Source organism: Aotus nancymaae, unplaced genomic scaffold (assembly GCF_030222135.1).
Source record: "Aotus nancymaae isolate 86718 unplaced genomic scaffold, 86718_ANA_hifiasm-v0.15.2.pri h1tg000076l, whole genome shotgun sequence".
NCBI lineage: Eukaryota > Metazoa > Chordata > Mammalia > Primates > Aotidae > Aotus > Aotus nancymaae.
The window spans coordinates 12,705,966-12,722,020 of NW_026988491.1; the positions used below are offsets into that span (position 1 = coordinate 12,705,966).

General features: G+C 52.7%; 1 protein-coding gene across 5 annotated transcripts in view; it reads right to left on the minus strand.

The window, feature by feature from the left end:
- TMEM184B (transmembrane protein 184B) overlaps positions 1-16,055 on the minus strand; it is a 53,634-nt gene that overhangs the window by 5,120 nt on the left and 32,459 nt on the right. For 3 of the 5 annotated variants that reach the window (XM_012458936.3, XM_012458937.3, XM_012458939.3), the window contains 5 exons: positions 5,767-5,857; positions 5,198-5,273; positions 1,998-2,089; positions 647-816; positions 21-215 (listed from right to left, as the gene is read on the minus strand). In XM_012458936.3, the coding sequence (XP_012314359.1) occupies positions 21-215; positions 647-816; positions 1,998-2,089; positions 5,198-5,273; positions 5,767-5,857 (624 nt within the window). The remainder of the gene's footprint in view (positions 1-20; positions 216-646; positions 817-1,997; positions 2,090-5,197; positions 5,274-5,766; positions 5,858-16,055) is intronic. The other 2 variants (XM_012458938.3, XM_012458941.3) reach the window with 2 other exon arrangements.

Below are 16,055 nucleotides of genomic sequence, written 5' to 3' on the forward strand. Positions count from 1 at the left end.
CCCAAGACCCTGGCTCTTACCTTGTGCATCCAGCCTCTTGTCAGCATAGACCTTGTAGGTGAAGGCATGCCGCAGGGCCAGGGCTGCAAAGAACATCTCCACACAGATGATGAAGTCTTGGTAGCCGGCAGCCACGGTGCCCTCGCCCACCGACACACGGGCTGAGTGGATTTTGGGGATGGCCCCACACTTCTCCAGGATGGCCAAGAGCATGCCTGGATGAGGAAGCATGGGTGTCTGGACCCAGACAGGCCCCTTTCTTTCACAATGCCCCACCCAGCTGCCTACACACCCCAGCGAGGATGGACGCAGGGCCACAGCTGCTCCTGTAGGGCAGGGGTGGTGACACAAGGCCACAGCCTCCAGAAACCCCACTCTCCCGGCTCTTTGCCGGCCACCAAAACTGAGATGTCAGCGATTACGCAGGGTCCCCTGGGTCCTCCCATCCATGTAGTGGCCCCGCCAAAGCTCCCACTAGCCCTGGGAAAGGCCCTCGAGGGCTCAGATTTCACCCCCAGCAAGTGCCCAGTGGGCTGAGGCCCCTCTGAACAGGCCCCATGGGTACCAGGGACCATGAGGAGAAGGGGCAGCAGGAAGCACAGAGGACAGGGCGGCACAGGGAGCCTCGAGGCACTGGGAGGCTCACCTTGCCAGAAGGAGAGAAAGATGACGGACTTGACCATGAAGAACTTGAGGACGGGGCTATAGGGGCTGAGCAGTTCCCGGGTGGCGAAGTAGAAGAGGAAGAGGGCGTAGAGGGCCAGGCTGACGGAGATGTTGTAGATGATGGTCACGTAGAGGTAGCCACTGGTGACACTGTGGGACGGGGAGCATTTTCTGGCTGGTACAGACCCTTGGAGGGAAGGGGCTCTCCTCGACTGCACTGCACACCATACCCATGGTACTAAGTCCCATACCTCCAGCAGAGCTCACGGAGTCACTGAAGGGGTCGGAGAGGTTGATCAAAGCGACAGGCGGGGTGGGGGTGTACGGGGTGTGCCTGCAGGCCAGGACAGCTCTGCTGCCTCTGTGTGGCCCATGGACTTGTCTATGCCCTAGTGCCCACACTCCTAATGCCGGACACCAGTGTGGAAGCCAGGGCCGAGCGGAAGGCCACAGTCTGACAGTCATATAGATATAACAGGTGTCAAAGCAGGTGACACTGCTCAGCTCTGCTGCCTTTTCACTTGGTTGGCTGCATCCCCCTCTGACCTCACTTTGCTCACCTGTCCTGGCATAGCTGCCGTGCAGTTCACACACAGTGTGTGCCAAGCACTTAAAAGCACAGGGCTAGACGAAGGGTCTTTTTTTTTTTTTGAGAGATGAGGTCTAGCTCTTATCACCCAGGCTGGAGTACAACGGTGTATCTCAGCTCGCTGCAACCTCTGCCTCCCAGGTTCCCGGGTTCAAGCGACTCTCCTGCCTCAGCCTCCTGAGTAGCTGGGATTACAGACACCTGCCACCCGCCCGGCTAATTTTTTGTATATTTAGTAGAGATGGGGTTTCACCATGTTGGCCAGTCTGGTCTTGAAGTCCTGACCTCGACCCACGTTGGCCCCCTGAAGTGCTGGGATTACAGGCGAGAGGCACCGTGCCCGGCCACATGGTCACTTCCACTAAGCCCAGGATGAAATGCGTATGGACAATTTACACAGCAGGTGCTTTGTGCCTGTGGACTTGAGCCGACCTCTTGGGGCTCTGACCCTCTTGCTCCCTGCCTCAGCAGGGGTCACTGTCCCTTTGTGGCCCATCCCTTTGTGGCACCACTCTGCAGCTTGGACGTGAATGTGACTACTGCCAATGGCTTACTCATGGGCCAGCAATGGGCCCAAGTGCAAGGGTGTCCACTGCCAGGCTCGGAGTGTAGGGGGCATGAGCACCAAGCACCCAGGAAGGTCATGGCTGTGCGGCTACTCTGACCACCCCCTTCCCTGAGCCAAGACACTAGCCTGTGCCAACACTCCTCCCACACACCCCAGGGAGCACCCGCTGCTTACTCAAAGTCCCCATCCCGGTACTTGCCGAAGGCCTGGAGGACCACCGTGCTGACCGCCATGAGTGGCTTCACCACACAGAACTGCAAGGTGGCCTGTCAGGGCAAAAGGAGGTTAAGTGTGGAGGAGGAGTGCAGAAGGCGAGAAGAAAGCCCTGCCTCTGGCAGCCAGAACTGTGCTGTATGCAGGGACAGAGGGGACCGAGGGAACAGAGGGATGGAGGGACAGAGGGGATGAAGGGGATGAAGGGGACGGAGAGGATGGAGGGATGGAGGGACGGAGGGATTGAGGGACAGAGGGATGGAGGGGATGGAAGGATAGAGATGGAGGGGACAGACAGGATGGCTCCGTGTCCTGCTCCCAGGGGACTGCTGTCTGCGAGGGGCGGGGGCAGAACATAGAGGAGATGCCGGTAGCACAATGCCGTGTGTGAGAAGATGAGCATGTAGAGGAAGGAAGGAACGGTGCAGCAGGGCATGATGGAGGCGGGGGACAGGAGACACACACAAGGAAGCTTCTCTAGCCAGGACCATCAGAAGGGGGCTGGAGACGAGAGGCTCAACAGGCAGAGGGAGCAGCTCCCACAAAGGCCCCAAAGCAGAGGGTGGACAAGGGCAACGGGCTGCGCACTAGAGAGGGGGCCGAGGAGATGGGCAGGGCCAAGTCCTAAAGACCCTGGTGCCCACGGCAAGGCCAGGACCCTGCTCAAGGAACCAGCCACCGGGCAGCAGGCATGGGTGAGGGCCTCCTCCCGTCCTCCATGTCCACCCTGTCTGGTTCTTGGCCCCACTCTCTGGGCCTGGGTCCAGGGTTTATGGTGAGCAGAGCGACCTACAGGAGCCCAGCGCATGTGGACTCCAGAGCCTGGGTATCTGAATTTGAATTCCAGGGACAGTTTGGGCAGTCACTTGGCCTCCGAGCATAGACTTCCTCGTGAAAAGGACATAGTCACTCCCCATACCACAGGGCCACTGCTTTGGGGATGGCAGAGCCAGAAAGCACAGTCTTCTTGGGAGTCTCCCACCTCTGTGCAGGCATTAACACCACCTACTATACTAGCTGGCTGAGCCAATGAAAGAAATCCTTAGCCAGCTTTTCCCGATTCCCTACAGAGGCCCTGGTAAACTCAGGGGGTACCCGTAGTGCCCATAACATCACTAGTATCACCATTACCTTGAAAGCAAATAAATCTAAGCCCTAAGACGCCTTCTGAGGAGCTAGGCGGGTGGTTAAATCCAGTCCGAGGCTCAGCTAGTGTAGCTGCAAAGAGGACAAGGAGCCTGGAGCAGAAACTGCGGCCTGTGGAACCTGCAGCTTCTGCCCCAACCAGGGATCTGAGCAGAGCTTGAACGGGAACCCCAGACAGCCCACACATGGAGCTGTCACACGGAGAGGCATGTGTGATGAGGTAGACGTGTAGTCCCACTCTCAGAAAGCCCCACAGAACGTCCCTGGCCCTGTCATCCCGCCTAGAGGAAGTGGGGCTGGCACACTCTGGGAAGAGCAGCAGTTTGTTACGAGCCTGGCAATAGGCTGGTGCTTCCCTGGGTCAGCTCACCTGGTACTCACGACAGCCCCCTGACATGGGTGCTATCATTATCCCTAGGGTACAGATGAAGAAACTGAGGTACAGAGAAGTAGAAGCAGAGCCCAGGCCAGCAGGCCCCAGAATCATCGCCTGACCACACCCTGGACCAGTCAGCAGTTTCCAGGCTGGGCTGGACATCGGAACCGCCAGGGGAGCTTTAGACATGTGCCACATTCCAGGGCTCCATTCCAGACCTTCTCCTGCGGGCTGGGGTAGGGGGTAGTTGATCTGGGAATCTCTACTTAAAGTAGGACTCTCTCCAGATCTGGATATTGAGTGCTGGCCCTGAGGAGTTGAAGGCTTGTCTCTGTGCCCCCAGGACAAAGCTCTGGGGTGTGTTCTCTCCGCCTGGTAAAGAAAGAGGCCTCTTTTGTTCTCTTTCTTCTTCTACCTCTCCCTGCTACCTCCAGGAACAATAGCAGAACATCTGAGCCCACAGGGCTGGGGAATCATTTCTAACAAGGCCACACTAGCTAGCAATCATGAAAGCAAAACTTTGTAGACAATACAATCATCAAACAAGGCAGTGAGTCACAGCTGGCCGGAACCTGGGTGGCTGCACCGACTGGTAAACAAGGGCTCTCCATGCCCCACCCTGAACCCAGGATAGTTTTAACTATTTCCCTGCAGGTCCAGTGGTGAGATTCTGAATTTAGGAACATGCTAGGGGAGAAGGTCTGGAAGCAGAACTGGAGACTTGGCATGTGCCAGTAGAGGCTTTGTGGGTGTGCCCGCCCTGTGGCCTGGGCCCTGCACAGAAGGGAGCAGCAGGCTCTGCCCTCCAGGGCCACAGTGACTTGGCTGTGGGTTTTGTGTCCTTTTGTGACTACTCTTGGCAAAGCTGGAGGGGCTTACATGACAGAGCCCCTGCAGAGCCCCAGAGAAGACTAACGCAAGGTCATGAAGGGTGGGCGAACCCCTCAGACTCTGCCTCCATCAACAGGGGGCAGAGTCCGTTACCTCATCTGATTCTCACAACCATCTCTTGGGAGGAGTATCATTACACTCATTTTACAGAGGAGGAAATGAAAGCTCAGAGAGGGTAAGCCAATTATGAAAGGTCACACAGTCAGAGGAGAAGCTGGGAATCAGGCTCAGATGGTCAGACACACTCGGCAACCCCACCACACTGCCTCCACCCAGGCTACTCTAGACCACAGGGAGGGCAGCCCAGGAAGCTAGAGCGGCTGGACTGCCAACCAGGAAATGCAGGGAGAGACGGGAAACACAGCACAGGCCTGTTCTGTCGTGTGTCTTTAATGCCAAAACCCTCCTGCCCCCTAGCTGCAGCTGATGAGAAGTTTTCAGACGGAGAATCTAGAATCCCTGTGCACTTCTGATTCTCACACACACCAAGACTTGGTCACACGAGCAAGGGTCTAGGATCAGCTCCTGCCCAAAGTACACCAGACACTCCCAGGATGCCAGCTGCTGCCCCTTCAAGCATACCTGCTAATGTAGTGCTTTCCTAATAGCTTGCGGGGTGGGTACTGGGGGCCTGGGGTGCCTCATAGGAAAGGGGACCTCCACAGGTGGGGCCAAGGGCAGCCCATGGTAGGGCCTCCCAGTCCCCACCCTGCTCCTCTTGACCTAGGCAGCTGTTGGAGACACACACCTGTTTGCAGAAACGCAGAAATCCAATGGAATAAGTCTTTCCCCAGAGGCAGCAGGTGCCATATACACAGCTGGACCTGGAAGAGACAAGCACAGCAGAGGAGGCGGCAGTGAGTAAAGAGCAAGGACTTGGGAACGGTGAGGTGGGGAAGGCCGCCCTCCCACACATCCAGCTGAGCTGGGGCACAGATCCTGGGCAGCCTTTGAGCCCTAGGTCAAGCACAGGGAGAGGCATGGCAGAGCACCTGCACATGCCGTAGGCAGAGGGACACACGGCTGCTCTGGCCCTGGGGTGACAAACCAACTTGGAGAGCTCTGAATGTCAAAACCGCAGGAGGAAGAAACAAACAGGAAAGCGCTAAGACCAAGACAGAAAGAGAGCGAGAGAATGAGCTGCTGGGGCCCTCCTGAGAGCCCAAAAGAATGGCGCTGCTCAGGAAATGTGGCGAGGCACAGCATGTCAAGGTCATGGGTGGAGATGGTCTGTGTCCAGCTGGTGCTAGGACAGCTCAAGGTACACCAGCCCGGGAAACGGGGTGGTTGAGGGCTCTGGGAAGACTCCATACTCACTCAATGGGTTTTCCTCTGATCTCCGACATGATGGCACTTTCTCCTCCTAGGTACTCATAGCACAGGCTCAGGAAATTATAGATGACCAAGGCTGCAAAAAGAGTGTCCAGGGGAAACCAGTCAAATCAGCAAAATGGGTCCACAGATGCCGGGATTCTAAACAGCAATGGAGGTGAAAGAGCCACAGCTGCACGTGGCAACAGGGAGGAGCCTGGGGGACATAGGGTTGTGTAAAAGAAGCCTGTCAAGAACACACACAGCAATGGCCAGTCATGGTGGCTCATGCCTGTAATCCCAGCACTTTGGGAGGCCAAGGTGGGTGGATCACGAGGTCAAGAGTTCAAGACCAGCTGGCCAAAATGGTGAAACCCCGTCTCTACTAAAAATACAAAAATTAGCCGCCTGTAATCCCAGCTACTCGGGAGGCTGAGGCAGGAGAACTGCTCGAACCCGTGAGGTGGAGGTTGCAGTGAGCTAAGATCATGCCACTGCACTTCAGCCTGGGCAGCAAGTGAGACTCCATCTTAAAAAAAAAAAAAGAACAAACACAGCTGATCTTCCACTCCTAAGTTCAAAACCCAGCACGCCTAAATTATCTTATCCAGGAATGCACCCCTACATTGGTGTAACACTATAAAGAGAGACAAGGAAGGGGCTGCCATGAATTCAGGGTTATGTGGGGAGGCTGGAGGAGGCTGAGATAAGGGTGGCCACCCAGGAGGTTTGGGAGGGCTGGCAGTGTAGACCCTGGGGTGAAACGGTATTGGCGTTATTAGTTTTTCCGGGAGCAGTGGCACGTGCCTGTGGTCCCTGCTACTCAGGAGGCTGAGGCAGGAGGATGGCTTGAGCCTGGGAGTTCTGGGTGTAATGTGCTACATCGATGTAGTGTCTGCACTGGGTGTGGCAGCAGTAGGGTGACCTCCTGAGAGTGGGGGGTCACCAGGTTGCCCAAGGAGGGGTGAACCAGCCCAGATTGGAAACAGAGCAAGTGAAAACTCCAGATTGAGATCGCACCTCTGAATAGCCACTGCACTCCAGCCTGGGCAATAGAGCAAGACCTCATCTCTGATGTATTTATAAATAAATGTTTGTCTTACATACTTGTGTGTTACAAATCACAACTTTATAAGATAACAACAAAACAGTCTACAAAAATCTTGGGAGAAATTCCAAGTAGGAATGAGAGAGCAGAAGCTTCATCCAGTCAACAACCTGTAGTAGTATCTGGAATACGCACAGCACTAGGAGCTACAACAAAGCACATAGGAAGTGCACAGAACACAGTGCAAATGCCTCGGGAAGCTTGGGCTGCTCATCCTAAACTGGGACTCAGCTCGACATCTCCACAAAGACCCAACATTTGCCACAGGGAGGGATGGCACAGCAAGTCTGCTGTAAATGTTGAGGCTATAAATACAGCAACGTGCTGTAACAGGTCTTCTGGTCAGGGGGTTTCTGCTGGGTCAGCAAAACAAAGGCTGCTGCCTACAGGGTGCTAGAGGCAAACGGATATGCCAGGAGGGAGAGGAGAGAGTGCGGAGAGGAGGAGGAAGAGGGGCACAGCAGAGGGCATCCAAAAGGAAACAGCACAGGAGGAAGAGCCAGGGTGAGGACATGGGAATGAGGATGGGCATCCAGCAAAGGCACAAGGCCAAGGGGAGGGGCAGAACAGGGTCAGGGGAACAGGTCAAGGCAGCCATGGCAGCCCTGCAGCCAGAGGGCTCCTTCTCATCCGATCCCGCCAGCCCCTGCAGCATAGAGTCCTCTAAGGCTCGCTGGTACCGTCCAGCTTGGCACTTGGTCTTTCAATGGGTGACCTGGTCCCTGCCCATGCTCCCATCACTCCTCAGCAGCACTAATGATGCACTTTTCCCCAGAGCAGGGTCCCCACCCCTCAGTGCTGCTGCACTCCCAGATCCCACAGGCCACAGCGCCCTTCCTGCTGTACTCCCAGGATCCATCAACCCCAGCTGGGACGGCACCCAGTGTGAGAGGTCCCGGTGACCATCGTGGAGGCAAGTGCCTCTTACCCACAGAAATTGATTTGCAGACACTTTCCAGTGCTTCCCGCCCTGTGTCATAGTGACAACTGGTCTCCCTCTCTCTCCTTTCTCAGGACACAGTTGCCACTCATGGCATACCCAGGGCACACCACAAATGTTTCACTGACTGAACTGGAGCGTAGAAAGCCCTGGCGATGTTTTTTAGGCAAAGCTGGCCTTCAGCAATTTGGAAAGGAACACATTTGCAGCATTTTACACCACTCACGGTTACCCTAATCCATTAAGAGCTCCCATCTCCAGGCGGCACCCACGTGTATATATCATTCCCCAGCACTGTTGTGACTGTCCCTTCACCCTTCACACACATACAACAGAGGTATGCGATGTGCATGAGCCTCTTTGGGTTCAGTTTCCCCATCTATCAAAGGGGATCACAGGAACACCAACTTGGCAGGTGGCTGTGGGGTATGAGCATGAAGGTGCTCAGAAGCATGTCCAGGCTCACTGCACTGGGTGTGGGCTGTCACCACCATTACTGTCTATCTGCTGCCTGCAGGCCCCGAAGCTCCCTCCCAGGCAAGCCCATCCCTGTAGGCCACTCCCGAGAAAGGCCTGGCGCCTGGACTCATGTCCTTTCCTGCATCAAAACACATGTCAGCAGTCAATACGCTTTTGAATTACGTGGCCAAGGTCCATCCGTAACCAGCTCTGCACACAACTGATCAGAATCATCAAATGTCATCGTCTCTCTTAGTTCAAGATTCTTGACCTTTTGCAGGTGCTCTGGGGCCAGCCAGTCTGTAAAATACCAATTTGCTGACAGTTCCCTTTCAAGAATCATTAGTGAGTTGATAATGGACTCTCTAATACTCAGAGAAGTAAGACGAGACAGAATCTCCTCAGACGTGATGCAACCAGCCCAAACTCAGCCCCACTGACCATCTGGACATATCACAGTCACCCTCCTGGAAAGTACAGAGCCATGTGACACACCACCTCCAACATCCCAACAAAGGTGTTTAAAATGGAAAACTCAACACACCTCCTGGAAACAAACACAAAGACGCGTGCCCTGGATATAAGAAGAGCGGAGAAGTTGAGATGGGGCTGGAGGGAGGTGCCTGGCCAGCAAGCTCACTGCCCACCGCCCCTCCCACCACAGCTCCAGTACCAGACCCCTGGAGAGGCCTCGGAGACACAGAATGACTCTAACCTCCCTAACTATCCACCACAGCTGGTGTGCCAGGCTCTATGCTAAGCCCTGGGGACTCATAAATGACCAAGGGGCCCTTGGACCAAGTCCAGAGAGCAGCAATCAGCGTCAGGGACCAGAGGGCCTCTCTCCTGGCCTGGGCAATCAGGCTGTGGCTTCTCTGGAGGGTTTTGTCTTGGAGACTGGAAAGCTGATGGCCTTGGGGCCAGTCTCTGAGAGGAGCTCCACCAGCGTTGGAATGAGAGTAGGCTGAACCCGCCCACCCCACATGGAACTTTCTGCTCCATTCTAGACGCCAAATCTTCAACTAGAGACACATGCACACTATCAGGAGAGAAGAACCAGGATGAACACAAAACAAGGACAGCACTGGGGATGAGAAGACATCAGAGGTCACTCTCTTCATAGACATGACAGGCACCTTGTTCCCAGGGTCAGATAGGACCCCCATGGGGGCCCCAGGGGCAGATCCCAGAAGGACTTCAGCTCAATATAAGAAACTATTTCCGTTTTTTTTTTTTGTTTTTTTTTTTGAGGCAGGGTCTCACTCTGTTGCCCAGACTACACTGATGCGATCATAGCTCACTGCAGCCTTGACCTCCCAGGCTCAATCGACCCTCTGACCTCAGTGTCCTAAGAATCTGGGACTACAGGCATGTGCCACCATGCCTGGACAATTTTTTTGTGTGTGTGTTTTTTTGTAGAGACAGGGTTTCACCATGTTGCCCAGGCTGGTGTTGAACTCCTAGGCTCAAGTGATCCACTGGTCTCAGCCTCCCAAAGTGCTGGAAGTACAGGTGTGAGCCACCACACCCGGCCTGAAAAAAATACTTCTAATGGGCAGAGTCCAGAGACGGAAGGTGTGAGCTTGCTGCCAGCAGAAGCAATCAGGCTGGGCAACCCCTCTACAGACTTTCTCAAGGGGTCCCTTCCAAACCCGAGGCTCCAGGCTTCTCCCTCGTGGCTTTCCTGTCCTTTCAGATCCTGTTTATTCCTGTTTCTCACCATTTCTCGCCACCCCCAAATGCTGCTTCTGGCCTTTCCTCTACTGGCTTCTTTTGAATGGATTTCTCTCCTCATCGGCAGCTCCTTGAGCCTGAGTAGGAAGCTATAGTCCAAGAGACTGCTCCCCACCCAGCCTCTCAGTGGCCCTGTGACCTTGTAACTGCTACAGGACCCAGCAGTTGTAAGGCTCTGCACATTCACACCTCCCCCGCTGCCTGCCATCACCATCCCCCGACAGGGAAGGAAATATCCCCGCTTACAGAAAAGGATATTCAGGCACGGAGCACTTAAGACCTTTGCCCCAAGGGCCCCTGGGCTTTGAGAAAAGACTCAGTACTTGCCCTCCCACATTTCTGTCTACAGCTCCCAGGGTCAGGAGGCAGACATAACTCACTATAACTTCAATACACACTTGCTGTGCACCTACTGTGAGCCACACACTGTGTGTGGGACCTTGATGACCCTGGGCACACTGGGCCATTCTAAGCTCACCTCCTGTGCACACCTTCAGCACCTAAAGCTGGCCTCACACCCCTTCCCTCTGCTGCAAAGAAACACTGGTTACTTGGAAAGATGCATTCTATTTCCGTTAACTGGTGGGTGAGCCTGGAAAAGTTAATTTTGCCCACTTTGGGCTGAAATTTTCTCTGCTCAGAAAACAGGGGCCTAGCTTGTTTAAATTTTTATAAAAGTTTAAATTTAAAAACAAAAAGAAAAGAAAATAGGGGCCTCAGAACATTCTTCTGCCCCTTTTCAGTGCTGGGTGATCATCCTAGACAAGAATGGGCGCAGTGTGTTGCAACCAAGGGGGCAGGGTCTGCACAGCACAAGTGACCCCAGGTCCTAGCTGGGCCAAATGGCTCCTCTCCTCCTCCCTCGTGGCTTTTTTTTCCTTTGCTGATCCTGCTTCTTTCTGCTTCTCACCACCCTGAATGCTGTTTCTGACCCCTGACCCCTCTTCTACTGGCTTCTTCTGAACGTCTTTCTGCACTCAGATCTATCGACCTCTTTTTTTTTTTGAGATAAGAGTCTCACTCTGTCGCCAGGCCGGAGTGCAGTGGCGCGATCTCAGCTCACAGCAATCTCTTGCCTCTTGGGTTCAAGTGATTCTCCTGCCTCAGCCTCCCGAGTAGCTGGGACTACAGGCGCATACCACCTGCCTGTAATTTTTGTATTTTTAGTAGAGATGGGGTTTCACCATGTTGGCCAGGATGGTCTCGATCTCTTGACCTCATATCCGCCCACCTTGGCCTCCCAAAGTGCTGGGATTATAGGCGTGAGCCATCGCGCCGGGCCGCTATTGAACTCTTATAATCCTTGGCTCTATCTCTAAGAGCCACGGCCAGCCAGTGCCAGGGCCAGCCAGGGAGTCCTTCTGGCAGCAAACTAGCCATTGGCTCTTGTGTGGCCCTGCATCTGTGGCTCTCGGCTGTGCTCACCCCGGTAGGACAGTGAATGAAGCATCATTCTCTGTTGCTTTCATGCATTAAAATCTCTTTCCCTGACAGGAGTTCATACCTTTCCAGGGGATAGGCTTGTCCTGTGCTCTCCTTTACCATGCTGGCACAGAGCTCCAGGATTCAGAGACCCTGGTACGAGTCTGGCCTCTGGCCTCTGGCCATTACTATCTGGGTAACTCTGGACAAGTTTCAGAGCCTATTCTAATTTTTTTCACATATGTAAAATGGGGATGGTAATATATATATTCTGCCAGGTAGCAGGGAGGTGAGAATGAGCTAACAGTGATGAAAAACACGTGGCAAAACTGTGAAATGCCATGCAAACATTCCTAACAAACAGCAACTACATAAAGCGACATACGGACACCATGTCTCCTGCCTCTGAACACCAAACTCCACACCTCTGATCACAGAACTCCCCAGGACTGTCTCAGCGTTGTCTTTATGGCCCACCCCCAAACCCCACAATCAAACACTTAAATGCATGTTGGGGGCTGGTTCCCACCCTGCCCCCATCTGCCTGCCCCTGTACACCCTCTGGTGACGCATGTCAGCCCTATGTGAATTATAGCCCTTACAGATGGTGCATAGCACCAAGCCCTCTTCCAAGACTCAGCCCTCTCTCTGGAGAAGAGGAACCACCAGTCACAGGTTCACAGGCTAAACACATGCTTATCTCCACTACCTACCTCCCCACTCTCCTAATGCCACTGAAATGAGAAGGAATGAGGGTGGGGTGGGGAGCAAACCTACAAGGACAAGAGGAATAGCAACAGCCAAGTGACATCAACAAAGCTCTGAAGGCTACGTGATCACCATTACATGGTCACCAAGTGGCGGATGCTTAGGGGGTGGGAGTGGGGGCCAGAGCCCTAGGAAATCTCAGCACTGCATGTGCCAGGCAGCTCCAGTGGCTGTGGTTGAGGCTGCAGATGCAGAATGCAAAAGCTGGTTAAAAGTCTCCATGTGGAGCCACTGGATTATAACTTTTCTTTTTTTTTTTTTTTTAAGATGGAGTCTCACTCTTGTTGCCCAGGCTAGAGTGCAATGGCACAATCTCGGCTTACCACAACCTCCGCCTCCGGGGTTCAAGCGATTCTCCTGCCTCAGCCTCCCAAGTAGCTGAGATTACAGGCATGCACCACCACACCCAGCTAATTTTTTGTATTTTTGGTAGAGACAGGGTTTCACCATGTTAGTCAGGCGGGTCTCGAACTCCTGACTCATGATCTGCCCGCTTCAGCCTCCCCAGGTGTTGGAATTACAGGTGTGAGCCACCATGCCCGGCCTGATTATAACTTTCAATAGAGGCTGAGACAGCTCTATCCTCAGAACGTGCTCCAGCTGAGGGTGCTAATGGGACAACTTGCAGAAAATCCAAAGACAGCCCGAATATGAAGGGTGAGAGGTCTTCTCATGTCTCTGCCACTCTGCATCATCACTCAGCCTCTTCAGTGTTTTGAGGCAGGAGATGAGAAATTATTCTCTATAGAAACAGGTCCCAGAATTTAAAAAGCCTTCACTTGGTACCTGCCCCCATGCTGCATACAAATGGCCAAGGAAACACCCCATGCTCCATCACCCAATCAGAAGGCCCAGCAATTTTTATTTTCTGGGGTGGGAGAGATGAAGTCTTGATCTGTGGCCAGGCTGGAGTGCGGTGGCACAATCTTGGCTCACTGCAGCCTCAAATACCTGGTTTTAAGCCATCCTCCCGCCTCGGCCTCCTAAGTTGCTGGTATTTTAAACCCCATTCTTAAATATAAAAAATAGCCTTGAGGCCGGGCGCGGTGGCTCAAGCCTGTAATCCCAGCACTTTGGGAGGCCGAGGCGGGTGGATCACGAGGTCAAGAGATCGAGACCATCCTGGTCAACATGGTGAAACCCCGTCTCTACTAATACAAAAAATTAGCTGGGCATGGTGGCGCGTGCCTGTAATCCCAGCTACTCAGGAGGCTGAGGCAGGAGAATTGCCTGAACCCAGGAGGCGGAGGTTGCGGTGAGCCGAGATCGCGCCATTGCACTCCAGCCTGGGTAACGAGCGAAACTCCGTCTCAAAAAAAAAAAAAAAAATAGCCTTGAATATAAAAAATAGCCAAGGACACTGATATTTGAGGAGCGCTTCTAACAAGAAGGTCAAAGACCAAAGCGAACAGACGAAAGGAACTCAAGAGAGAGACAATGTAGGTAACAGAAGCAAACTGCGATTAACATCCCCAGCAACCAAAGAACAATACGCTGTCCTGTATTGAGAACAAGGTATCATAAAGAAAAAGAACAGAGAGAGCTACTGAAATTTTAAAACATGATAAAGGAAATAAAACAGTCAACAGAAAAGCTCAAAGGTAAGATTTAAAAATAATAATCATAACAAACAAAAACACTCCTAGAAAACAGAACCAAAAAAGAGCCAGAAAATTATAAATAAAATTCGAGGCTCAATCCAGAAGCACAAAGTCCTACCAGCAGGAATTCCAAAAATGGAGATTGGAAGAGAGTGGAGGGGAAGAAATGCTCAAAGGAACATACAGAAAGACTTCCCAGAACCTTCAGGTAGGAGCATCCACACTGCAAGGGCCTGCCAGGCTGCCACACACAGTGACTATCCTACCTCCTGTGAGATTTCAGGACACTAGGGATTAAGACAAGATCCTAAATGCAAAGAGGAGAGGGGGAAAAAAAAAAAGAAGAAGGCCAGGCGTGGTGGCTCACGCCTGTAATCCCAGCACTTTGGGTGGCCGAGGTGGGTGGATCACCCAAGGTCAGGAGTTTGAGACCAGTCTGACAAACATGGAGAAACCCCATCTCTACTAAAAATACAAAAAGGTAGCCGGGTGTGGTGGTGGGTGCCTGTAATCCCAGCTACTCAGGAGGCTGAGGAAGAAGAATCACTTGAACCCGGGAGGCGGAGGTTGCAGTGAGCAGAGATTGAGCCATTGCACTCCAACCTGGGCAACAAGAGTGAAACTCTGTCTCAAAAAAAAAAGAAGAGCAAGCAGTCACATATCACACACACATATATCACACACACATACAGGCACTAGGGATCAAGTACAGCAGACTTTCCAGAGATTACATCAGAATCCAAGACAGTGAAGACACACCTTCAAAATTCAAAGGGAGAAGGATTTCCAAGTTAGGACTCTATTTCCCTTGAATACTACCCAAATAGCACAATATAATAAAGATATTTTCAGATTCCACAAAATAAACCTCCCATGCACTCTCTTTCTCAGGAAGCTGCTAGAAGACATGCTCCAACGAAGCAGAGAGAGCAAACCATGAACAAGGAGGAAACAGCCTCCATGGAACAGGTGACTCAGCACAGGAGAAGCAGCTTTCAGGCTGACGGTGAATGAAGGAGCCAGGGCAACAGCTGAGCAGCGGAGGCCTGGAAAGCAAGGCATTCCCAACTGCAGCACAGGGAGAAGGCTCCAGGAAAAATGTCAGGGGAAAAAGGCAGAGCCCAGAGATTCTTGGACTGACCTAGCTTTACTGAGAGCAGGGCTGGCTTTTTTTTTTTTTTTTTTAATTCAATTGAAGTAATTAGGAATGAATTAATGAAAGGTATGTAGAAAACAGAGCAAACTAAAAGAAAACTAGTAGTAACTGGAGCAGAAAAAAAGTCACAATGGTTGGACACGGTGGCTCATGCCTATAATCCTGGCTCTTTGTGAGGCTGAGGTGAAAGGATTGTTTGAGCCTGGGGTTCAAGACCACTCTGGGCAACACAGTGAAACTTCTCCAGAAAAATTTTTTAAAAAATTAGTGGGGCCGGGCGTGGTGGCTCAAGCCTGTAATCCCAGCACTTTGGGAGGCCGAGGCGGGTAGATCATGAGGTCAAGAGATCGAGACCATCCTGGTCAACATGGTGAAACCCCGTCTCTACTAAAATACAAAAATTAACTGGGCATGGTGGCGCGTGCCTGTAATCCCAGCTACTCAGGAGGCTGAGGCAGGAGAATTGCCTGAACCCAGGAGGCGGAGGTTGCGGTGAGCCGAGATAGTGCCATTGCACTCCAGCCTGGGTAACAAGAGCGAAACTCCGTCTCAAAAAAAAAAAAAAAAAAAATTAGTGGGGCACAGTGGCACACTTTTTAAAAAATTAGCGGGGCATGATGGTTACTTAGGAGGCTGAAGCAGGAGGGTCACTTGAGCCTGGGAGATCAAGGCTGCCCTGAGCTGTGATCATTGTGCCACTGCACTCCTGCCTGGGCAACAGAGACCCCATCTCAAAAAAAAAATTATTGGAACACTATTAAGCCCCAGCATTGAACAAGGTATACAAACATATAATAATACAAACACTGGGCCAGGCTTGGTGGCTCACACCTGTAATCCCAGCATTTTGGGAGGCTGAGGCAGGAGGATCACGAGGTCAGGAGATCGAGACCATCCTGGCTAACACAGTGAAACCCCGTCTCCACTAAAAATACAAAAATTTAGCCGGGCGTGGTGGCATGCACCTGTAGTCGCAGCTACTCGAGAGGCTGAGGCCAGAGAATCACTTGAACTGGGAGGCGGAGGTTGCAGTGAGCTGAGATCACGCCACTGCACTCCAGCCCGGGCAACAAGAGTGAAACCCGGTTTCAAAAAATAATAATAGTA